At 39.0% G+C, this 25,755-nt stretch overlaps 1 protein-coding gene across 2 annotated transcripts in view; it reads left to right on the top strand.

Moving 5' to 3' along the window:
• The window catches only part of ARHGEF12 (Rho guanine nucleotide exchange factor 12), a 172,957-nt gene that overhangs the window by 131,872 nt on the left and 15,330 nt on the right, over positions 1–25,755 (top strand). For both annotated transcript variants that reach the window (XM_010597934.3, XM_010597933.3), the window contains 13 exons: positions 1,009–1,114; positions 2,472–2,684; positions 6,595–6,727; positions 7,035–7,070; positions 7,389–7,543; positions 8,636–8,782; positions 11,013–11,098; positions 15,395–15,520; positions 17,946–18,060; positions 19,474–19,574; positions 23,196–23,273; positions 24,372–24,447; positions 24,925–25,092. In XM_010597934.3, the coding sequence (XP_010596236.2) occupies positions 1,009–1,114; positions 2,472–2,684; positions 6,595–6,727; positions 7,035–7,070; positions 7,389–7,543; positions 8,636–8,782; positions 11,013–11,098; positions 15,395–15,520; positions 17,946–18,060; positions 19,474–19,574; positions 23,196–23,273; positions 24,372–24,447; positions 24,925–25,092 (1,540 nt within the window). The remainder of the gene's footprint in view (positions 1–1,008; positions 1,115–2,471; positions 2,685–6,594; positions 6,728–7,034; positions 7,071–7,388; positions 7,544–8,635; positions 8,783–11,012; positions 11,099–15,394; positions 15,521–17,945; positions 18,061–19,473; positions 19,575–23,195; positions 23,274–24,371; positions 24,448–24,924; positions 25,093–25,755) is intronic.

Here is a 25,755-nt window from a genome sequence, read left to right as displayed (position 1 = left end):
TTCTATCAGGGTCCATCTGTTGTGGCCTTGATCAGCTCGATCGATAGTGGTATCCGGGCACCATCTAGTTCTTTTGGTCTCAGGGTAGATGAGGCCGTGGCTTATGTAGGCTATTAGCGCTGTAGACTACTTTCTCCTCTGAGACTTTGGTTTCCTTCTTTCCTTTTTGTTTCTGACAAGTAGGGACTAATAGTTGTATCTTGAATGGCTCCTCACAAGCTTTTAAGACCCCAGATGCTACTCACCTCACCTAGAATGCAGAACATGAACTTTGTGAACTATATTATGCCAACTGACTGAATTGTCCCATGAGACTAAGGGCCTCTGTGCCTCTTTACATTTGGTTGTAGTGCTTTCCTTCTCTTAATTGTATTTATTTATTCGTCAAATTAGCGTTAGACATCCTAATAGATGTAAGATATGGTCCTTGTTCTCAAGAAAGTCAAAATCCAGTAAGAAATCCAGAGTTAAGACTGAATTATTAGACAGTGCAAAAAGTGTAAATAGTGGTTTACACAGAGTACCGTCCCCAGCTCACTGCCTTAGACTTTTCATTTTTAGTATCTGCTACAGTTTGTAATTATTTGTGTTTTTGTTTAATGTTTGCTAGATTGAGGGTGAGGACCTTGTCTATGTCTTCATCAGTGTAACCCCAGCTTTTAGCCAAGCACCCTCATACATTCTGAGCTGCGTAAACATTTGTCAAATGTGAGTGAATTGCTTAGAACAAGTTCCTGGTAAATGTGTTATCAAACTACCTTTTTATTTTCCAAAATTGTCAGCTCTAAAGGATCTGAGAAGACATCTTGAGTTTGATGCATACACAATGCTGTATACTCACCTCTGATGGGTGCTCTCTGTGTGTGTGTGTGTGTGTGTGTCTTCCATTTGTATTTAACCAGTTTCTGTCAACTCACCATTAGATTGCATTTCTGTGTTTGAAAGCAGTAAAAAGACATCTGTTCTTTACACATCTCTTACATCTTTAATTGTATATATCCACTCTAGCACAGCATGAAGAAAGATAGGGAAGGCGAAGAAAAAGGGAAGCGAAGAGGATTCACCAGCATCCTGGGACCCCCAAGGAGACCAAGCCGCCATGACAACAGTGCGAGTACGTTGAAGTTTAAAATGCTGCGTTCGCACCGTTCCCTGCAGTCTTTATATCAGAGACTCATTCAGCTAGGATGAATTACTGGAAAAGAGTGTACTTAAATCTAACCCCACTGAGCTTCCAATGTGCCGTGTTTCCTTTCAGTGTTATTTCTGAACTGCGTACCCCCATGTTGCAACATAATTGTCATAAACATCTTTAATGGCAGTACAGTATCACATCAGTTATTCATGGCAGAATTTATGTATTCTGATTTTGCTTGCATTCAATTTGTGATGGTTAAATTAAGAAAAGTGTACATAGATCTCTCCAACATACTTTGTTTAATCTCTTTATACCTATATTACTGACTGTCTCCACATTTCTTCTGCGATCTCTCCACCTCTCCAATGTACTTTATTTCATGATCTTCCTCCACCCCCAGGTCAATGGAGAGAGGTCAGCCCACTCAAGAGGGCTGTAGGAGAATTAGGGAGGGTGGTACTGGGGAGAGACTTAACTCGATCAGGTAGTGGTTCTCAACCTTGGCAGTACCACATTTTAAAACATCACCTTAGTTGGGGTGGGTGTTGTGAACAGTGATACTGAATGCCCCACACAGTGAGGAATTTTCACTGAAATGCCAGTAGCGCCCCTTGTTGAGAAACACAGAAGATGAAATAAATTTTCAGAGAGCAGGTTGAGGAGATGGAGGATTTCACAGATACTAACCACGAGTTCTAGGGGTACAGAAGAAGGATTTTATGAATTAGGGGAGATAGGGTTAGATTAGGACTGTACAAAGCTGTGTAAGGGTGTGTAGTGCTGTGGAGGATGATGACCTGAGAGACTTTAGCCTCTTGTGGTGACTGATGTGAACAGGGATAAAGAACAGAGTGGGAAATCATCTGGATGGCCTGAGGCATATCGTGATGAGACAGCTGTGGGCATTGGGCAGAAGTGGGGTGGGAGGCTTGCTAAGCGTTCACAGAGCTTAAGGCTTTACCTTCACTCTTACACACGAGCTCAGCTCCTTAGGAATCTGCTTCTGTCTCTGAGCATTCCCTCTCTGCTCTCCCCACTGTTGTTGTCCCCATCTCCTTTTCTCATAACCCTTCCTCTTCGTCTCCTCCCTTCCTTTTCTCTTCATCCTTCCTCCATCTCCTCCTCTTTCTCCTTTGCCTTTCTCTGCCTACCTCTTTTCTCTCTCCCTCCATTTGTCTGTCTATCCATCTATCTATTTCTGACTCTGTATAATAATTCAACTAATATTTTTCTAGGGCCTACCAGGTCCCAGGCATTTTTCAGATCCTTTTACATTATTATCTTTGTTTAACTGTTTTGCGGCCCATATCGCTAACCATTGCTTTCTGTTCAGTTGGCAGAGCCATGGAACTACAGAAGCAGCGCCATCCTAAACATTTATCCACACTCTCATCATTGAGTCCTGAGACTCAAGACTCTGCTAAGTTGCGCCAGAGTGGAATAGCAAATGAAGGACCAGATATTGGATATCTGCCTGCCAATCCCACGTCCTCTGTGGTTGCAGGGACCACTCTTTCCCAGGAAGGAGGGAAAGAGAATGATATGGGTGAGCTAATGCTATAGTTCAATTTAACTAAGTATCATGATTTTAGAACAAACACCTTAACTGGAAAATCTAGTAGCAGGTTACTTAGTCAAGACTGAACCCCAGTTTAATTTAGTTTTAAAATCTTAACATGCCACAACCAGCAACAAATATAAAAAAGCAAAACTCATTGCTGTTGAGTTGGTTTTGACTCATGGCGACCCCATGTGTTGCAGAGTGGAACTAGCCTGTTGGGTTTTCTTGGCTGTAATCTTTATGGAAGGAGATCTCCAGACCTTTTTTTTCATGGTGCTGTGGGGTGGGTTTCAACTGTCAACCTTCAGGTTAGTAGTTGAGGGCAGACCACTTGTGCCACCGAAGGACCTATTGACAAATACATGCTGAGTGATAATTTCTAGTTCTCACTCATTCAAAAAAGATTCATTAAACTCTCTGCCAGGCATCAGGCATTAGCTTTGCATTAGATGTTAGCATGCGGTAATGATGCTGCTTAGTCTCAGGGGGAGACAGTCCTACAAATAAAAGCTTCATATTGTGCTAAGTCCCATAAAGAAACAGGAAAGAGAGTGTTGAGGGGCTGGTCAGTAGGTAGAGGCAACATGGGGGGTCTAAGGAAGACATTTTTAAAGTCTGAGATACTAGATTTTTTAATACTAAGGGGGAGCCAGTTGAGAGAAAGAGGTTGAAAATGTGGGAGACAGAGGGTATCACCAACAGAAGAAAGGCTTGAGAAGGAGATGGGAGGCAGAGGGTATGTGAAGGGCTAGGTTATTTGCTGAGAGTAGGGATTTAAGAAGGGCAAAGGGGTTTGAAGAGTAAAGAGTGCTATGAAGTAGTTGTTGCCGATAATTGGGAAAGGAGCTTATTGGAGAAATCGTACCGTATTTCTTCATACTTGTTATAATGGATGTCTTAACAAGCGAGCTGGGAAAATAGGTGGCTTTGATTGAAGAAGAGCATGCCTGTCTGTATTAGTGATTTTAGAGGTGGTTCAGATTCTCATGACGACAAGATCAAGGATAAGGCTGTGTGTATGGGTCATGGAGGTGGCAGAGAGGAGGTTACTGGAGATGAAGAAGTCAAGGAACCAAGGAGCCAGGGGTTTGAATAATTCAATAGGTGTGGGTGCAAAGGTCCCCTAGTGTGCTGTCTACATGGAGAGGAAGACCGAGCGAGCAGCCAAGGCTCAGTGTTGGTGGATGATTGTTGTTAAGATGGAGGCATGATAATATCCAGAGGGTGTGAGCCTCAGTGGAGCAAGGCATTTGATAAGAAGAGGCAGCAAGGTAATAGTCTGAAATCAGTTTTGAGGAACAAGGAGCGTATCCATTTCCTCACCACCCTGAAGTACACAGTGTATGACAGAAGCGCCGGCATCTGTTTGAAAGGACTGTAGCAGGAGAGGTAACTCCCCTCTTCTGGGATCAGGGGTAGGGATGGACAGGTTTCTGTTTAAGAGAAAGATATGAAAATGACGTTTGGAGAAAAGTCTGGGAATGTTGTCAAATACGGAATTTTGAAGATGTTGGATTGAGTATATTCATTGATATTTGAAGACTCCCATAGTTCATTGAAATAAAAACATAGTAGTTAAAGGAGTGGAGCCCTGGTGGTGCAGTGATTAAGAGGTGGGCTGCTAACGGCAGTTTGAATCTGCCACTTGTTCCTTGAAAACCCTATAGGACAGTTCTGCCTGGTCCTATAGAGTTGTTCTGAGTTGCAATCAACTCGAAGGCAATGGTTTTGTTTATTTAAAGGAATAAACAAAAACTGCAGAGTGAAAGGAAGTAGAGGAAGGGAAAACATTACCAGCAAATAAGAGATTTCAATAAATATTTGGGAGAAAGAAAGTAAACAAGAGTGGTTAGATAGATGAAAGAATGAAAAGGAAGCCAGAATCCATAATCTGTGTAAGGGGCCCAGGATGGAAGCCAGTACGCCCACTGGATCCCTGAAGAGACTTTGGTCTTAGAATTGGGATGAGTTACGCAGCACATGGATAATAAGTAGAGCTGAAAATGATGAATTTAATTGAAGGTCTGTAATCAAAACAACTGTGTCAGCAGCTTCTGACCCCTGCATTGTGTGATACGAGCTGTTTATCATTTATGCACCAGAAGAAAATGGGTGTGCTATTTTTTTGAGAAATCAATACTTCCAAACCACTACTACAGCCAGAATTAAAAGAAGTCCCTGAAAATAAAGTCAAGGAAATATTTCAGAATGTAGATTGGAAACATTAAAGGCGTAGAAATTTGAGAGAAAAAAAACATATAGATAGCCATTACAGAGGTCCAAGTCCAATATCCATCTCTTTACATTATATTTTTACAGAGAAAATGGATGAAACATATTTAACAAAACACAATAGAAGAAAGTTTACCAGAGTTGAAAAACAATACATGTTTTTAGATTGAAGGGGCTCCCCAAGAACCAACTACAATGAATAATAATAAAAAAAAAAAGACCCATACCTAAAATGTCCTTGGAAATTTCAGTGTGCCAGGAATAAAGAAAAAGTCCTAAGAGCGTCTAAGAGAAAGAGAAGAGGGATTATGCTGCATCATACTTCTCATGATGACAGTGGGTGCTAAAATGCAAAGGCACACTGGCTTCAACTTTCTGAATAACACTGGTTTTAAACTTAGAACTCTATACCCACCCATCCAAAACAAACAAACAAACAAAACCTATTGCCATCGAGTCAATTCCAACTCACAGCAATGCCAGCAGACAGAGTAGAACCGCTCTGTAGTGTTTCTAAGGTTATAAATCTGTAAGGAAGCAGACTGCCACATCTTGCTCCCAAGGAGTGGCTGGTGGGTTTGAACTGCCAACTTTTGTGTTAACAGCCGAGTGCTTAACCATTGTACCACCAGGGCTCCTTTGTATCCACCCAAACTGCCCTAACAAATATGAAGAAAGAACAGACATTTTTAGAGAAGCAAGGATTGAAAGCTTAATTAAAACACACCTTTTGCTTGGAAATTATTTGAGGATACACACTCCAGCAAAATGAGAGGAAAAATTAAGAAAATCTTATGGGTCCAGGAGACAACCCAGGAAAGCAGTGATGGAAAGTTTTAGGATGATGGTGGTTGTCGCAGGTCGCCACTGCCCCAGGCTGGAGCTCGAGAATATAGGAAAGCTTTTAAGAAAAGGGGGGATTTGAAGCAGTTGATAGTATGATGTAGGAGATGAAAAAATTTGAGACTTAATAAATTATATTATTTTGACAGCAAGGAAATAAACCATGATGTAAACATGAAGCAAAATAAAAAGTGACAGGATTTTAAAACAACTGATGAAGTATAGGATAGAGTTGAGATGCTAACTCCTTGATGGAGCAAAAATATAGATTATGATTGTATCATCTTAATTTAGGTAATAACTAATAACACCATTAATAATTGTAATAATATAATTATTAAACTTTGGAACAAAATGGGAGGAAGTGAAGACGGGAAGTATAAGTGAACCAGATTGTCAGGGAGGAAGAAATAGATATTGCCTAAAAGATAATCAATCAAGAAAAAGACATAGGTTATTACTTGGAGTTGGAACACTGAAAGAATTCAAAGTTGAAACCACGAAAAAGGGCTGGCACTGGGGATAGAAAAGGATGGGGTAGGAAAATGTTGCTGCTTATCACAAGCTCTTCTGAACTCTGAGTTGTTGCCGTGTTTTATATCGATATATTAAAAACTGATTACAAATGATTTTTACATTTATATTTTAGTGCATTTTAGAATTTGATATATTAAAAATTTTGTTTTAACTAATCTACGGTTGTTTATATAAGAATGTGCCTATGGATTCAGTTGAAGTTCTTTTGGGGACTAATTTTTTATTTTGGAATCAGTGACTTTACTATTAATACTCTTTGAATGTCTGACTTTTGACTTTTCAGGGTCAAAGCAAGTTGGAGAACCACCAACATCTGGAGACTCCACAGATGGCACACCTCGTACCCCTAATACCGTCTTCGATTTCCCACCTCCTCCATTAGACCAGGTGCAGGAGGAGGAGTGTGAAGTAGAAAGGTAATTCAGCCAGGCCTTTGGAGAGGGTTGGGGAAGTGCTTCAAGTTTTTCTGCAGTGCATATTATTCCTGTACTTTCTGGGATTTTTTACTGTATGTAATTTTTGGGAAAGCGCTAGCACTTTTTGGCAGTAAATATTAGATAGGCACTGAAATTTTCTTTAATTTATATTTTATTAAATCACTACACTACCCAGAAGAACTGATTATCAAGCTACTGCCATTTAATCCGGTTTTGAGTATCTTCGGCGTAAATTTCTTGATCACTGTTTTGTTTTCATGTTGACTCTTTACCTTTCATTGTTTAGGGCGATTGAACATGGGACACCAAAGCCTTTTCGAAAGTAAGTAATTTTTAAGTAGCTTTCAGTAAATGCACATTAAAAAAAATCTGTCTTTCTCCTAAGGTCCCAGTTTTAAAGGAAAGCAGTCCTGTACATTAATCTGTTAGACAGTATAAAAGAAAGTTCTTAATGAGCACAGGTCATTCAAAAGCCATCCATTCAGGTGCGTATAACAACCGTTAGCTATTTGGTAGGAGATGATGGTCGTTCAGGCTCTGTGCTAAGCCATACTTTAGAAATCTGACTGTGAAGACTTGTCTTTTTGCCCGTTGTCCACCTGATGTTTTCAAATGGGATTCATCATTTTCTTTTCATTAGATTTGACAGCATAGCCTTTAGAGAAAGTCAAAGTGAGGATGAACAATTTGAAAATGACTTAGAGACAGATCCACCCAACTGGCAGCAGCTTGTTAGTCGAGAAGTGTTACTGGAACTAAAACCTTGTGAGATCAAAAGACAGGAAGTGATTAATGGTGAGTTTAATCAATTTTTGTTTTGTTCTTTCAGTTTCTATATATTGAGTTTTGTAAGGGGCGAAGCAAACCCGTCAGCCCTGGAGTCTGCTTCCAAGTTTCTGCTAGCCTTTTAAAGTAAAGTGAAAATTACATTAGGTAGATGATCTTTGAACGCTTCAACTAAAAAAAAATGCAAATGGTTCTTTGACTCTTACTGATAATTTTAGAGGGAAAGGTGTTTAGCCTTAGGATACTTAAGGTTTATAGCATTATGATCTTAAACTTGAAAAATGCTTTGGATAACACGTACCCCATCCTCTTATTTTTAGTCATAAATTATAAGTGAGGAAGCTAAGTTTCAGGGAAATTAGTTGAGTTAATTAAGATCATACAGCTGATAAGTAATAAGGTGAAAACTCTGATCCTGGTCGTCCTTAATCCTAGTGCAGCGTTCTTTATTTCACCCTAGCGTGCCTGTGGCAGATATGTGACATGGGTGCTGTGCCCTCTGCTGCCCTTAGCATGTGACTTGAGTGAATATCCTTCCCGTCTCTAATAACATTGAGAAATAATGAAATTATAAGTCTGACTCCAAAAATGAGGGTGTATAGGCAGATAAGATAACCAAAACCAAACCCGTTGTCGCGTCGATTCTGACTCCCCAAGCAGCAGCTGGTAGATCGGAACTGTTGACCTTTTGGTAGCAGCCAAACACTTAACCACTTTGCCGCCAGGGCCCCAAGATAACCAAAAGTACTGTTATTTCTGAAAAGGACTCAGTATAAAGGCTGTATGATGTCTGAGCATATGGTTTTCTAGTTTTGTAGTTGTAACAGAAAAGACGGCCGAGTTTTAGGGTACACTGTTAACTTTTAAATACAAAGTAGTTTTGAATGATAGTTTTCACTTGTCAGTATTCAACTGTCAGAGCCAGTATGTAGGAGAGTTTCATGGACTCAAGAAGGGGACTTCTGAGCCATTGCCTCCTCTCTAAACTAATTCATTTATTATGTAACTCATTTGCTACTTCCTTCCAGATGTGGCTGATGTTTGGCCCCATGAAATGATTGCAAGTAAGGTAACATTTCTTATCTCCTTTCTTCTGCTTAGAATTGTTCTACACTGAAAGAGCTCATGTCCGAACACTGAAGGTTCTTGATCAAGTGTTCTATCAGCGAGTGTCCAGGGAAGGAATTTTGTCACCTTCAGAACTACGGAAAATTTTCTCAAATTTGGAAGATATTCTTCAACTTCATAGTAAGAGAAATTGACTCTGCTCTTTGTCCCTAACATTTCCATAGAGAAGAGATTGTGAGTATAAAGGTACCATAAGAGTAAAATTTTGTGAATGTATCCATGTTAGTGCTCCTGAAATTATATGTGAGCATGGAACCTAAAGAAATGATTGAATCTTTGAATCTTTTTTTCCCACAATTAACCTTTTGTGTAGAGCTTAGGATCTAAAGTCAGTACATAAAGTAAAAAATATGAGTAGTCAAAATTACCCTTGAAAATTTTCTTAAATTTCCTATTAATTACAGTATGTATTTTTTAAAATTTTATTTTAAGTGAAAGTGTACACATCAAATCAGTCTCTCATACAAAACCTTATATACACCTTGAAAAAAAAATTTTTATTTTTTTTTGTATACTCCTAGTTGCTCTTGCCCTAATGAGACAGTACATGCCTTCCCTCCAACCCTATGTTTCTATGTCCATTCAGTCAGCTTCTGTCCCCCTCTGCCTTCACATCTCCCCTCCAGACAGGAGGTGCCCAGATAGTCTCATGTATCTACTTGATCCAAGAAGCCCACTCCTCACTAGTATCATTTTTCTGTCTACAATCCAGTCCAATCCTTGTCTGGAGAGTTGGCTTCGAGAATGGTTCCTGTCTTGGGCTAACAGAAGGTCTGGGGACAATGACCTCCAGGATTCCTCTAGTCTCAGTCAGACCGTTAAGTCTGGCCTTTTTACTAGAATTTGGGGTCTGTATCTCACTGCTCTCCTGCTCCTTCAGGGATTCTCTGTTGTGCTCCCTGTCATGGCAGTCATCAGTTGTTGCTGGGCACTATCTAGTTCTTCTAGTCTCGGGCTGATGTAGTCTTTGATTTATGTGGCCCAGTCTGACTCCTGGGCTCATACTTACCTTGTGTCTTTGGTGTTCTTCATTCTCCTTTGCTCCATGTGGGTTGAGACCAATTGTTGCATCTTAGATAACCACTTGCTAGTGTTTAAGACCCCTGACTTCACTCTCCAAAATGGGATGCAGAATGTTTTCTTAATAGTTTTTATTATGCCAGTTGACCTAGGTGTCTGCTGAAACCATGGTCCCTAAACCCTGGCCCCTGCTACTCTGGCCTTTGAAGCATTCGGTTTATTCAGGAAACTTCTTTGCTGTTGGTATAGTTCAGTTGTGCTGACTTCTCCTGTATTGTGTGTTGTCCATCCCTTCACCTAAATTAGTTCTTGTCTACTGTCTAAGTAGTGAGTCCCCCTCTCCCTCCCTGCTCTTGTAACCATCAGAGAATATTTTCTTCTCTGTTTAGACTATATCCTGAGTTCTTATAATAGAATTACAGTATATATGTTTTTCAAAAGATATGTCCCATATAATAATGTTGTTGTTGTTAGGTGCTGTCAAGTCGGTTCCTACTCATAGCGACCCTATGCACAACAGAATGAAACACTACCTGGTCCTGGGCCATCTTCAGAGTCATTGTCAGAGCCCATTGTTGCAGCCACTGTATCAGTCCTTCTCGTTGAGAATCTTCCTCTTTTTCCCTGACCCTCTACTTTAATGTATAAGTGTGTTTTGTAAATAGTAATAGTATATAATCCCATGGTGGGATAATTTTCAGGAACTGAATTATTGTTTTGTTACTTGGAGCACTCGAGTAGGCATACAAAAATTTGACCTTGCTGGCTTTCCCTGGTTATAGTTGTCTTGGACTTTTGTAGAGAGTCGTATCATTTCCTCTTTTTTTAAGTCATTGTTTCTCTATGATGCTTAACTAATTTTTCAGTCTTTCTTTTCGTCAAGCATGTCATCACCTCCCCTTCCTGCCCACTAAATGGGATGCCTTTTACTTCTTTCTGGGCCATCTTTGATTTCACCATTATGCGTTGCCAGAGTCAGGCTCGATTCCTCCCTGTGCCTGTGCACATAGACATTTTGAGAGGAACAGTAGGCAGAGTCAGGTGCACTATTTAAATTTAAGTTCTCTTCTAGCGTGATTATAGATGGGGTCTTGATGTTAAATGCATGTTTGATGCAACTGCACTGTGTGTAATGTACTAGTTCCAGAGGTGTTGTTTCATGCTTTGGCACCTGTTTTTCTGATAGAGCTCAGAGATTCATAGATGTATAAGCTTTCTGTCCAGATTTAAGGATATTGGAAGCAGCTCTACTACTCTGAAAATCCTTTCTTGGAAAATTTAGCTTGTTATACTCAGCTTAAAATGATTACATACTTAATTTTTTCCTTAGTTGGATTGAATGAACAAATGAAGGTTGTTCGAAAGAGGAATGAGACTTCTGTTATTGATCAGATTGGGGAAGATTTGCTGAGCTGGGTAAGGAAATTTCCTTTTTTTTTTTTAATATCATTACAGACAATTGATGAGAATCAAGATTGAGTAACTAACCTTTCCAAATATGCAAACTCAACCGTTTTGTAATGATAATGTTAAGCTTTGTAAATGTCACACTTTTTTTTTTTTTCTATTGTGTTTTAGGTTAAAGTTTACAGCTCAAGTTAGTTTCTCATACAGAAATTCATACACACATCGTTATGTGACCCTAGTTCCTCTCCCTATGATGTGACAGCACACTCCTCCTTTCCAACCCAGATTTCCCATGTCCATTCAACCAACTCTTTTCCTTTCTGCCTTCTTGTCTTGCCTCCGGACAGCAAACTTTTTTAATATAAACTGTCTAGAGCATATATTCAGCTTCTTCATCAAATTAAAGACACTAGTCCTTTGTGTTTTAAAGAATATACAGTAATATAGATCTTGATAGAAATAATTCATCTGATGTAGATTTTTAGTCGTCTTCTGTTTTCCAAATCTAGAAATCTTAATATACAACACTAGGCAATTACATAGCCCCAAAACTATCATCACCAGTACTGGAAAAGTGATGATTGCTTAATCTTGTTCACAGTATAAGGAAAGAGTCCAGAGGATGTGGCAGCAGTTTGTCATAATCTGCTTATCTTTACGTCTGACGCTGTCAGTGTATTCTCGACAATGCCGTATGTACTTTTGTGCCAAGCACTGTGCTGTGTGCTGAGCGTATAGTAGTGATCAAAGCAGATCCTGGAGTTTACAGTCAACAGGAAAACAGTCATTAATTCTTTCTAGTATGATAAGTGTTACAAAAATGTCAAAGTGCAAGTTGTTACTGGAACAGGGAGACCTAAACTAGAACGTACAGAGTGCCTTACTAGGAAAAAGTGCATTTGACTGAGGCTTTTAAAGAAAGTACTGCAGTTAAGGCTACAAATGATAGTAAAGTTGTGGTGTACACCCCAGAGTCTTCCAATAATTTGAACAGAACTGTTTAGATATGCCCACAGAAATTTGCTTCAACATATAGACCACTTGGGGAAATGCAACAAGACTGTGTTAATTCTACAATAATAACTTTTTAAAAGATTCAAGACTAGGAAGTCGACTAAAACAATCATCTTACTCCTGTCATTGGTGGTGAGATCTGGCTTAGAATCTGCTAATCCAATTAGTAGATCTCTCCTTAGCCGTTCAGCTCATACAACAGAAGCAAGGAATCATAAACCAGTTTCCTGCTGCAGCTATTCAACTCTCCGAAGCATTTTCTAACCTCAGGCCCACCTTGGCAATGTTGTTATTAAGATTTGACTTCTATCTATGGCTACTCTATGACAGTGTGGCTGTCGGTTTTCATTTTGCGTCTTGATCTCAGTATAACAAAGAAAACTTATAGCTAGTTCTATTGGCTTGACAGTACACTGCTCAAGTTGAAACCGAAAACAGAAAATTTTATAAGATTATCATTTCATTTTGTAATACTACGTAATGTAGCATCCATTTCCATGTCAAACTTGATTAAAAAGTTGCAAGTCATGTGGACTTAAGATAGCATGTCTTGATTCTTAAGTGGCTTCACTCATCTTAACAGTTGCATCTCCTGTTAATAATGTTTAACACCAAGTATCAAGTGAGAGTCATCATTGATAAGGCACAGAAGTGCAGCTGGTCCTCCTGTCATGGTTCGTTGGACTGCACTGCATAGATCTACAGGGTGAAGTGGAGAAACTTCTGAGCAGAGAGGACAAAGAATTTTTTTTAGAACATGCAGAAAGAAGTGGATTCTTGATCAGTGTGATATACCCATAAAAAGTTAAGGAAAAAACAGAATGGACTAAGCAGCCTGGCTTGTAACTATTACATACAAAGGATTAATTTAGAAAAAAGCATTGGCCAGAAATCCCAAAAAGCAAAAATTATCAATAGGCCTTTAGATTTACTCCCGCTATTCTGCTGTGGAACTGCTTGAGGTTAGGGGTGTTATTTTCTTTTGTAAGCCCAGCTGCCTTAAGTATTCTTATGGCCCTCTGATTGACTAACATGCCAGTAATGCTGCTAGTTTTATCCTTAAACGTGTTAAGTGTCATATTTTTCATAGACTAAGAATACAACATTGGAGTAACCTATTAAAATATCACTTTCTGTGTGTCCTACTTGAAAAGAAAAATACTCGGAATTTTATCTACAAACCCATTACAAAAGAATTTTTCACAAAATATCTTCACGTACAAACTTTTGGGAATAAGGCTTTAAATAAGAGATTGTATGGAAAAGTGTAAAGCATACACCAGTTATTACAGATGTTGAGGTGGTGTTAAAAAAGAGTTTATTACCTCTGTGGTTTACGAGAGTACTTACTGTGAATGGAGCACTCAGTAGGCGTTTTATCAGAAACTTTAAAATGGCATACACAAACTTACAAATTAAAAAATATCAGTTAAAAGTATAATACTTGGCAAAAGAGATTCACGTACTCGTGGGTCTCTCCCCCAAGTCGGCTCCAGCCTCTGCACAGGTGAAACGGCAATGATTTAATTTTACTGCAACCCAGAAAAGTTATGACCTGTTTCTGGGTTTCATAGCAGGGCTTCAAACCAGTTCTAAACAGTTCAGTCATGGCCAAGGGAAACAAGGCAGGCTTTCAAACTGGTTAGAAGGGGTTCAGCCATGGCCGATAGAAACAAGGGCAGCATTGCACATTGCATAGCAACCAAATCTCTTGTGTGTTGGCTTTTGACCCGAGTAGGAAACAGGCAGCAATGCCCTGCTCAGAGATGGTGGCCTACCATGCCACTTTGAATATGTATCGCTCTCCATAGCCCTGCCAATAATCCAGTCTCCTGCATCAATCAGGCTTCTGAAAGTTTCCTGATGCAGGAGATTAGTTATTGGCTCCTTACAGGTTCCTGATGCGGGAGACTCGGTTATTGGCAGGACTGTGCAGGGTGACATACACAGTGGCGTGATCAGCTGCCATCTTCGAGTGGGACACTGGTGCCTGTTTCCTACTTGGGTCAAAAGCCGACACACAAGAGATTTGCTTGCTGCACAATGTGTATGCTGCCCTTGTTTCCATTGGCCATGACTGAACCACTTTGAACTGGTTTGAAGCCCTGCCTTATTTATATTGGCCATGACTGAACCATTGAACTGGTTCGAAGCCCTGTTTCATAAATAGTGAGTAAGAGAGAAAGCTGGAATCCCAAGGATTTGCTTCCAGGAACAGTCACAGAGTAATTTTTCTGCTGGTGTCAGGATCCAAGAAAATGAAAATTTAATTTCAGTTTCCAGGTGTTTGTTGTCTCGTAGTCCCCAAACATCAACCTTTCTGTCTAATTTATAAGTGTGCAGACTGAAAGGTAATAAGTTGTGGTAGTCTGAGAGCAAGAGAACATTGGAATGTGATCAGGAAAGGTCTGGATATGTCAAGGTCAGCCTTTTAGTTTTTTGTACTTTAGGTGAAGGTTTACAGAACAAACTAGTTTCTCATTAAACAGTTAGTACACACATTGTTCTATGACGTTGGTTAACAACCCCACAACACGTCAACACTCTCCCTTCTCAACCTTGGGTTCCCTACTACCAGCTTTCCTGTCCCCTCCTGCCTTCTAGTCCCTGCCCCAGGGCTGGTGTGTCCCTTTAGTCTTTTTTTTTTTTTTCCCTATGGCCCTGTTCAATCTTTGGCTGAAGGGTGAACTGCAGGAGTGACCTTATTACTGAGCTGAAAGTGTGTCTGGGGGCCATACTCTCAGTGTTTCTCCAGTCTCTGTTAGGCCAGCAAGTCTGGTCTTTCTTTTTGAGTTAGAATTTTGTTCTGCATTTTTCTGCAGCTCTGTCTGGGACCCTCTATTGTGATCCCTGTCAGAGCAGTCAGTGGTGGTAGCCGGGCACCATCTCGTTGTGCTGGACTCATTCTGGTGGAGGCCATGGTAGATGTGGTCCATTAGTCCTTTGGACTAATCTTTCCCTTGTATCTTTAGTTCTTTTCATTCTTTCTTACTCCTGAAGGGGTGAGACCAGTGGAGTATCCTACATGGCCACTCACAGGCTTTTAAGACCCCGGACGCTACTCGCCACAGTAGAATGTTGAACATATTCTTCATAAACTATAATATGCAAGGTCAGCCTTTTTAATGGATAAACATGGATATTCCACATAGATCTATAGTTCTGTTTTTCCTGTCACTTGGGAATACTTACTTGAATGTTGAACAGGATTGTGGTTGTCTGTCGTTTTGCCTGGCGTTATATAAGCTCAATATCCCATTCTCGATTGTTTTCTTTACATTCTTGGCACAGTTCAGCGGAGCAGGAGAGGAGAAGTTGAAACATGCTGCTGCTACCTTTTGTAGTAACCAACCTTTCGCTCTGGAAATGATCAAGTCTCGTCAGAAAAAGGATTCTCGATTCCAGACTTTTGTGCAAGTGAGTTGAGTGATTCATGCAAGAAAAAAAAAACTAATGCAAGTTTTTATCAATTATAGAAAACACTGGGGAGTTGTGTCTAAATTGTTTACAAGGATTATATCTATGTTAACAATTTTTAAAGCTATAAGTTATTCCTTAAATTACTGGCAGATATAAAGTTGATATTGGAATGGTAAATAATAAAGAATATAGGTCAGGATTAAAATACTTGTCATAGAATTCCACATTGCCATGGAATATTACCAGGAAATGACTCACACACACTATTAAAAGAACACTGTCAAAACATTAAAATGGGCTAATATCAGGCCCAGGGAAGAATATAACAACAGGTGTATCCACTGAGAGATACAGCTAGTCCCTGACTTATGATGGAGTTCCGTTCTGACAACGCTGTCATACGTCGGTTTTGACATAAATCGTTTTTTGTTTTTTTGAGTTTTCATTATTATTGCCTTTTATTATCAATTTCTTTATAAATACAATCTTTATTTGTCTTTGAGGGGTTGAAAACATTACATATAAACTTACAGATATATTTTGATAGATACATATATACATTAAAAAATACACGAAGCATAAAAAAAGACGGCTGTAAGTGCAGTTCACCCTAACTTGCATACACTGTGAATTGGGGCCTAGCTGTGTGTTGGTGCAGTTCACCCTAACTTGTGTACACCGTGAGTTGGGGACTACGTGTATTTTGGTGCAGTTCACCCTAACTAGCATACACCATGAGTTGGGGACTACCTGTATGTTGGTGTATATTAAGGGATGGTAAACTACAGCCTATGGGCTACATCCAGCCTGTTGTCTGTTTTTGTAAATAAAGCTCTATTGGAACATAATGTATTAGTTTCCTATTGCTGCATAACAAATTACTACAGACGTAGCAACTTAAAACAACACAAATTTATTATCTCACAGTTTCTGTGGTTTGGGAGTCTGGGTTTCCTTCAGCTGGGTCCCCTGCTTGGAGTCTCACCAGGCTGAAATCCAGGGTGTTGGCTGGGGCCGCAGTTCTTGTCTGAAGCTCAGGGTCATCTTCTAAGCTCACTGGCTGTGTAACTGAATTGGCATCTTCCTGTAGTTGTTAGCCAGGACCAGCTCCTAGAGAACACCTACGCTTCTGGGCTGTAGTCCCCATAGATAGTTCACAACATGGATATTTGCTTTTTTAAAAATTTTTTTTCAGGTAAGGAGAGGTGTATCTCTCTGACACTTTACTTTCTTTTTACTCTTTCATTACCTGTTGTACGTGTAGTGACCACTTACTTTTTCAGCCTCTGGGGTTTATTAGGAAGCTGCTTTTCCATTGATAGTGTGTGCTGCCACAAAGCAGGGGCCTTTATGACTGTTTGAAAGCCAAGAAACAGGTGTGTGCTGCAAATCACTGTTTTTACAGGGCATCGTATGAGGGGATACTGAATTGATCTTTCTTTTTGGGTAAAGTAGGGATTTTGAAAAATCTTTAAGTGGTACAGATACGTACCTCTGGGTTCTGGGGTTCGAGTTAGGGGTACACATATGTACCACTGTACTCTGAGGGTAGGGTTGTAGGAGGGGGCAAGAAAAAAAGTCTATACTACTTACCAAAAATTCAGACACACCCAATGATTCAGCATGTTTCCATTCATTAAAACACATGGTATCAACAGAAAATTCAAAGCAGAAAATAATTGGTGTTGAAAGGGTTAAAGGTTCCTCTGACTTTGATTAACTCCAAGAAAACTGATTAGTAACCTCCTCATGGGAGTGATATCCCATCATATTCATAGGCTGCAGCAATATTCAAGGGGAGTTCCACTGGTACTACCAGAGGGTGGGAATCTTGAAAGCCATGCCCATTCATTTCCTTATTGTCTATGGCTGTGTTTGTGCCCTAAGGGCAGAGTTAAGTCACCGTGACAGATCATATGCCCTCCCAAGTCTAAATTATTTACTCTCAGGCCCTTTATAGAAACCCTTGCAGACCCCTGGCGTAGATGAGCTGACAGATCCAAACTGATACTTCATTATGCCTACATGGAAAGTCAGAGAGCAAATTAGCTGATTAATTTTTGGTTAGGAATGCCAATCACGGAAAGTGTGATGAGATTTTCTGAATAGGTGAGGATGAAACCCTTTTGTCACACAAGAGCAATTCTTAGAGTTGATTATAGGTGCTCTCGTTCCTTGTTTAAACAGAAAACAAAGAAGTCTTTGGTTTAATGATAAAGGCCCCTTTTCCTATTATGTGATTAAGGGAGAAAGCAGAGTGTAGCTTGGTGAGGAGACATCTTCACCTTTTTCCCATCTCTATTTAATAGTCAGAACTATGATGGTGTAGACATATATGGGGAATACATGGTGCATGTCAGGTAATTACGGTCTTAATAAGAATTAGGACTATAAGAATTTAATTATTTGACTTTAATTTTAGGATGCTGAGAGTAATCCGCTGTGTCGTCGTCTGCAACTGAAGGATATCATTCCCACCCAAATGCAGAGGCTTACTAAGTATCCTCTTTTATTGGATAATATTGCCAAATATACAGGTACAGCATTCTCACTGAAATAAAAAAGCTTAGGAACAAAAAATAACATGTCCTGCTAAATAATCTCTCAGTGTCCAGATTGGATTTCCAAATGGTATGGCAAGATTTTCTAACAAGATATAATCAAGTCTTCTTCAGGCTGTTTGGTTTAATGTGCTCCATTAGTAGCTCTAGTAAAGAGTTTGACAAATCCTGGCTTGTGGGTCAAATATGGCTCACCACCTGTTTTTATAAATAAAGTTTTATTGGAACGCAGCCATGCTTATTGGTTTGCATGCTGTCTGTGACTGCCTTTACACTACAGCAGCAGAGTTGAGTAGTTGCAACAATAACTGTATGGCTTGCAAAGTGTAAAATATTTATTATCTGGCTCTTTACAGAAAAAAAAAATTGTCAACCCTTGTTCTAGTAGATATTATATTTGATTTGAAGAGAGCATACACTGGATCAAAGAGACGTTTTGTGTCTATATATGTACTTTATTAAGCCAGACTAACATAGGCTCCGGAAAGGAAGCAAGGTTTAGAGTGCATTGTAATTCCAGCTCTCCTGTTTTGAAACATGAAGTGAATCTGAATTTCTTAGTTGGTCTTTGGGCTCTTATACCTAAATCTCATTAATAAGTCTGTGGAACCAAACTGTTTATTATGTCTGAGAATTTGAGTGCATAATTGGAAAATTTTAAATTATGGTACCTTATAACAAAAGTGGTTTGTACTCATATAAATTAACCTTTATACTTGAATGAATCAGTTCAGTGTAGTTGGACTGTGATTTGGATGATTATAATTTTGAATATTCTGATTTTGGTATTGTTTACATTGTAGACATCAACACATTTTGGTAAATTTCATTTTCTTTCAATGATACAAATGCTGTAATCTTTTTTTTTTTTTTCTTTAAACAATCTCAAATTTAAAGAAACTTTTTTGAGGTTATTTTGAATTGTGTTGTCATTCAGAAATATGGCTTAGAAGATCCACTGCACATCATGGAGGCCATGTACTGTGGATCTCGGGGCAGGGGAGGGCCCCATTTGTATAGCTTTTGATGGGAGTGGGACCCACCCCTGGAGCTATATATAACATAGTGTCCTTGATACTTGGTGCAAAGCATCACTTCTTGGATTCTATACTATGTTTTTTTTTTTTTTAAAGATTAGTATTTATGTTTAAAGTACAGTCATAAAAAGGCTTACTTGCCCAAAGACTATCTGAATTGAGATTCTGCCATAGGTATTAGCTTGGCATAAAAATATACAAGGTCTTAGTATGTTCTTATCACTGTTGAATAAAATGAAGTTATGTATATATATGTGTGTATATGTATGCACACACACACATATATATATTTTTTCTTTTTTTGTAACTCTTTTCTAATTTCCTCCATTTTGGATTTCCCCTGAATATTTAGAGTGGCCAACAGAAAGAGAAAGGGTGAAGAAAGCTGCAGATCATTGCCGTCAGATCTTAAATTATGTAAATCAGGCTGTCAAGGAGGCAGAAAACAAGCAGGTAAGAAGGGAAAAGCAAGAAAATACAGGCTGACGTAGTGAGAATATGAAGTTAGTATTAAGTGGAATCTGTAAAATAGTCATAGAAACTATCACTACATAATTGAAGGCAAGACATTTGTTAACTGTGCATGTGATAGTTGGGTCCGGATCATTTCGTGATAGAACATTAAAGTTATATTTGACTTTTTTGAGCATTATATTTGGTTGTTTGTATTAAATAGATTATAGTCCAAGTTTTTTCTCCATTGTGATAGCTGCTATGAAGGAGAGTTTCAGGATGCTATGAGTATACAAGAGATGTTGTTGGTTCAGTGATAGAATTCTCACCTTCTCACCTCCCATGTGGGAGAGCCGGGTTTGAGCCCTGCTCTGTGCATCTGGTGTGCAGCCACCACCTGTTCATCAGTGGAGGCGTGCATGTTGCCATAATGCTGAAGAGGCCTCAGCGGAGCGTCCAGGTAAAGACAGATGAGGAAGAAAGGCCTGCTGATCTACTTCTAAAAAGCAGCCAGTGATCACAATAGTTCAGTCCACAACTCATCATGGGGATGGTTAGGACTGGGCAGGGTTTTGTTCCGTTTTGCGTGGGGTCACCATGAGTGAGGGGCCAGTTCAACAGCAGCTAACAGCAGTAACGAGTGTATAACTAGGGGGCCTAGCCTAGCTTGGGGATGTTGGGTGATAGCTATCAGAGAAAGTTTCCTTGAGGAATTGACATTTGAGCCAAGCTCTGAAGAATGAGTAGAAATGAAGCCAAAGGATGTGGAAGAGAACAACCTTCCAGGTATAGGGAATAGCATGTACAAAAGTCCTGAGGTAATAGGAAGCATGGTCTGTTTGAGGAATTGAGAGATTAATGTGGATCATGCCCAAAGCAGAAGTCAGAGTGGTGTGAAATGAGGTGAAGTGGGCCAGGGCCAAATCATATAGGGCCTGGAGACCACGTTGAAGATTTTTTTTTTATTCTAATAGGAATTCATTATAGACATTTAAGGATGGGGTAGCATGTTCAGATTTTCACTTTAGAAGTATCATTTGAACTACATGGAGAATGGGCCACAGGGGCAAGAGAGTGGGCGAAAAGGGCTCAGTTAGTAGTCATTGCAGCAGTCAAGGCCAGAGGTGATGGTAGCTTAGAGAAGTGTAAGAATTGGACATGTATATAGAAGGTGGACTGACAGGACTTGGTGATTGATTTAGGGTAGGATTCGAAGAAGAGGTGACGTCAAGGATAAATCCCAGGCGTCTGGCTTACACATTTGAATGAACAGGATAGGAGAATGGAGAAGCCCCAGATTTGTGGGGAAGATGATCAGTTTGGGATGTCAGGTGGGTGGAGGTCAATCAACAGTAAGCAATTGGCTATGTGAGTCCAGCTCTAAGAGAACTGTGCTGAAGATAAACGTTTAAGATTGTGACCACAGAGAGGCTCATTGAATCTATGGACATAGATGTAAATTTCTTACGAACTGAGTATGATGACAGTTGTGTTGGTGAGGCTGTAGGAAAACAAGTACTTTCAAATGTATGTTTTAGTGCAATAGATAACTCCAGAGGGCAATTTAGCAGTATTTATTAAATTAAAAATGAGCATACCTATATGTCTACCTCTGACCCAGAAATTCTACTTCTAGTGATTTACCCAGGAATCCCAGGAATAAAGAAGGTATATGTCCACAAAAAGACTTGTCTAAGAATATTTATAGCAGCTTTATTCATAAACCAGTGATGGTATACGCATGTAATAGAGTATAAAAGATAAAAACTGACTGCGAAGAACTACGATAGAACTTTCTGGGATGATGATAATTTTTTTTAAATTGTGTTTTAGGTGAAATTAAGTTCCCATTTAACAATTTTTGTACAAATTGTTTTATGACATTGGTTATATTTTTCACAGTGTGTCAGCATTCTCATTATTCCCATTCTGTTTGTTCTGTTGCCATTAATCTAGCCTCCCTGCCCTTCCTGACCATCTCATCTTTGTTTTAGGGTAAATGTGGACCATTTGGTCTCATATAGTTGATTATTTAAAGGAGTACTTACTCATGGGTGATATTGTTTATTTTATAAGCCAATCTTTTATTTGGATGAAAGGTGACTTCCAAGAGTGGTTTCAGTTCCCAATTCAAAGCGTATATTAGGATAATACTCTCAGAGTTCCTCTAGTCTCTATCTGTCCAGTAAGTCAGGTTTTTTTAGGAATTTGAGTTTTGTTCTACATTTCTCTCCCATTCTGAGAACATTCTGTTGTGTCACTTGTCAGAATAGTCACTAGTGGTAGCTGGGCACCATCTAGTCCCTCCGGTCTCAGGCTGGGTGAGGCCGTGGTGTAATATATTTTATATCTTGATAGGAGTTTGCCTTGCACAGATGTATGCATTTGCCAGAACTCATAGAAAGGTACACTTAAGATGTGTGCATTTCATTGCATATAAATGTTACTTAAACTGTGAACAAATACTGAATTCTTATTAGTGATATGCATACTGAAACGTTTAGGGGTGAAGTGTATTTATACCTGCAGCTTGTTTTGAAATGCATCAAAAAAATAAGATGGGTTGGTGAATAGAGGGATAGATAATTGATAAAACAAATATGGCAAAATATGAATTGTAGAATGTAGGTGGAGGACATGTTGGTATTCATATTCATATTCAAAATTTTCTATATGTTTGGAAATTTTTATGATGTTGGGGAAAAATGCACATAGTCTTCAACCCAAGGGTTCTTCTTCTAAGAATTTATCACGCAGACATTTCAACACACTTGTGTAAAGGCATGTTGGAAGCCATTTTATTGTGGTGTTGCTTGTTATAGTAGAAGGTTGGAAGTAACCTAAATGTCCGTCAGTAAAGTCTAGTTAAGTAGATTGTAGTTCTTTCAGAGTTGAGTCTTGGCAGCCATTGAAATGAATGAGGCAGCTCTACATGTTCCAGTAACATAGAATAATCTCCAAGATATATTAATAAGTGATACACACACAGGAATATGTATATGAATATATTAGGCTACCATTTAGTTTTTTTAAAAGGATATATAGATATATATACACACAGCACTGGGTTTTGGGATACACACATACACAGAGACAAGCATACATTTATACTCACAGATATTCTATTAGCCTTCTTGACGGCTCCTCAAGAAATGGGTACTAGAGATCTGTTCTTTAGAGGAAGTTAGAGGGCAAGGGGACAGGGCTGGAGGAAGACTTACTTTGTATTGTGTGACTTGTTTTACCTTCTAAATTTTGTACCGTGTGTAGGATTTGCATATTCAAAAAATAAATATAAGCTAGTTAGAGGGCAGTGTGTTTGAAAAAAAGATTGAGAAAGAACAATCAGAGAGGTGGGAGGAAAACCAGGAGAGTGTAATATCACCAAAGCCAAGGGCAGAGAGTGTTTTTTCTTCTTAATTTTATTAATTTTGTTGTTATTGTTGAGAATTACCAATTCAACAGTTCGGAGGGTGTTTTAAGAAAGAATGTGTTGTCAATCCTGTCTAATATTGCTGAGAGCCCAGTAAAATGCAAATTTAAAACGTCCATTTTATTTGGGAATAGGGAGGTCGCTGATGATCAAAGTAGTAACCTTGGCTTCAACCTGTCTAATTTCAGCGCTTAGAAGATTATCAGCGTCGCCTCGATACCTCCAGTCTGAAGCTGTCGGAGTACCCGAATGTGGAAGAGCTCAGGGTGAGAGATGGTCTAATCATAATTTTAAAAACATAAAATTTACTAAAGACCTGGCGTTTAAATAAAACATCTCAGTGGGAACACATATCACCTGAAGGAGTTCTTTATTGACGGTTTTATTTCTTTTAAGTCTCTGATTGTGTAAGGATCACTTTAGTCTTTCCTTAGAGAGATATTTTGTGCGAAACTAACTTTATGTGACAGGAATTGGCGGGAGACTAAGGAACGCTAGTTATTAAATTTAATTTTCTTGTGTTTTATAGTTTGAATAGGTGTAGTACTGTTTAATGCGGGAACTTTCTAGATCGTCGAGTAAAGAAAAATAACTTGTTTTTCCATGAAGCTCTTCAAAAGCATTAAACCTCAAACTGTTATAGAAATGATAGTACACTATGTACTAATTGCTACTTCTAGTATGTTGACCCTTGTATTAAGTAACTTTTGAGGATTTTAAGTCTTTCTGGTACCGTTTCACTAGGTAGTTGTTTTGGCAGATTTAGTGACTGTTCAAAACAGACTTTCATGTCATACGTAACAGCTTCTCAGGAGGTATGCTAGTGTTCTTAGCCCCTTAGCTTCCAGAGAATGACATTTTTCTAGAGCTTCTTATCCTAGAAGGTGATTCTCCTGCTAATGAATTATTCGTATTTAATGCAAGCCTGCATATTGCCTGGACTTCTCATGATGAATGCTGTGTTTCTCAGGACGCCTTTGGAACTAGGGCCTTGGATCTCCGAGGTCCCTGACAGACTAGCACAGGCATCATCCCCATCTGCTTATTCGCGGAAAAATTAAGGGGTGGGCTAAGAATCTAGTGGCTGAATGTAACTTCCTAAGATCTTCTCAGCTACTTAGACTGAGATTTGGAAGGCAGTACCCCTGAATGTTTTTCTGGAAGACACCTTTACCTTTCTAGAAAATTGATGCAGATTACTTTAACTTGGTCTTTACTCTGTCTTCAAAATAGACAACAGTAATGATAGTGAACGTAAGTGGTATCTGTTAAGAATTTCTTGAAAAAAGAGACTAGATCATACAGAATATCATCTCACTGAACACTGGGAAATAATTTGTGTGCAATTCTCTTTATTTTTGCAGAATTTGGATTTAACAAAAAGGAAGATGATTCATGAAGGGCCGTTGGTTTGGAAGGTGAATAGAGATAAAACGATTGGTAGGTCTAATGTTACATGCCGATTTGGGGAAGTGGAGAAGGGAAAGAACAGGAAAATCTCCTCATGCCAAAGGGAAGGCCAGATAATTACCAGTGTCCGGTTAGCAGTGTTACTTTGTGTCATTTGTGCACTTGTAGATCTGCTTAGGCCTGAAGTCCGTTAAATATTCTGCAGAAGACTTTATGATTGAGTACTATTTTCATCATCGTTGTATTCTAATGAGTTTTTCATAAGCTTTCCTTAGATTAGTGCATCTCAAACTATCTGTGGTGAAGAACATTTTTTCAATTTCAGATCTGTCACAGACTGACACTTCTGTGAACTACAGTAAAAATAAATGATTAAAAAAATGAAATAAAGGCAACATACAAGTCAATTTGTACATTTAAGATGTAAAATGTCTGTCAAGTTGTTACGAAGTTTAGAAAACACATCTTAACTTCTGTACTTATCACCTTTCCTGCTTTTGTTTCTAGACCTATACACACTGCTGCTGGAAGACATTCTTGTACTATTACAAAAGCAGGATGATAGACTGGTGCTAAGGTGTCACAGTAAGATTCTGGCATCTACAGCTGATAGCAAACACACGTTTAGCCCTGTCATTAAGCTGAATACAGTGTTGGTTCGACAAGTGGCCACAGGCAAGTATGCCCACTGAGCAACGCTAATCTCCAGATTTGTTGTGAAGTTGCAGAAGGTAGTGTTTAAGCAGCATACCTGGCATAGAGTTTTGCTCATTTTATATTTTTAGGCAAATTAGATTAATTTTACGTATAGTGAATTTCAAGTAAGAGTTTATACCCCAAAATGATTTCGGATGCCTAGATCCTCTGAGTGATTTTCTGCATTCGAAACATTTTATGTAGTTTGCTTTATGCAGATTACTGTGGTCTTTTTTTCTGTGTTCATATCATTGATAGATACCAGTGAAGACAGTGAACCGGGGTAATCTAATCACCACGTCTAGCACACAGGCTTTTTGTATTAAGTAACTTTTTTAGGGTCTTAAATCTTTCATGTACCACTTCACTAGGTAGTTGTTTTGACAGATTTTTTTGGTGGCAGTTTAGAATAGACGTTTATGTGTGTAACAAGTAATCCCAATGAAAAAGCTTTCATTAGAGTGGTGTTTTTTGATTTGGTAAAAATAAAGCAGAAACTGAAGGAGGTGAGTATCGTTTGGGGTTTTTGAAATCAATGAGTTGGCAAGTTATATTTTAACTATTAAAGATGAAATCCCTTTGAAAACCTTTTAGCTCTGGGATGGCAAGATAAATTAATGGCCTCTTTACTCAACAGCCATC

Source organism: Loxodonta africana, chromosome 15, assembly GCF_030014295.1.
Source record: "Loxodonta africana isolate mLoxAfr1 chromosome 15, mLoxAfr1.hap2, whole genome shotgun sequence".
Taxonomy (NCBI): Eukaryota; Metazoa; Chordata; class Mammalia; order Proboscidea; family Elephantidae; genus Loxodonta; species Loxodonta africana.
This window is presented reverse-complemented; position numbering and strand designations above follow the sequence as displayed.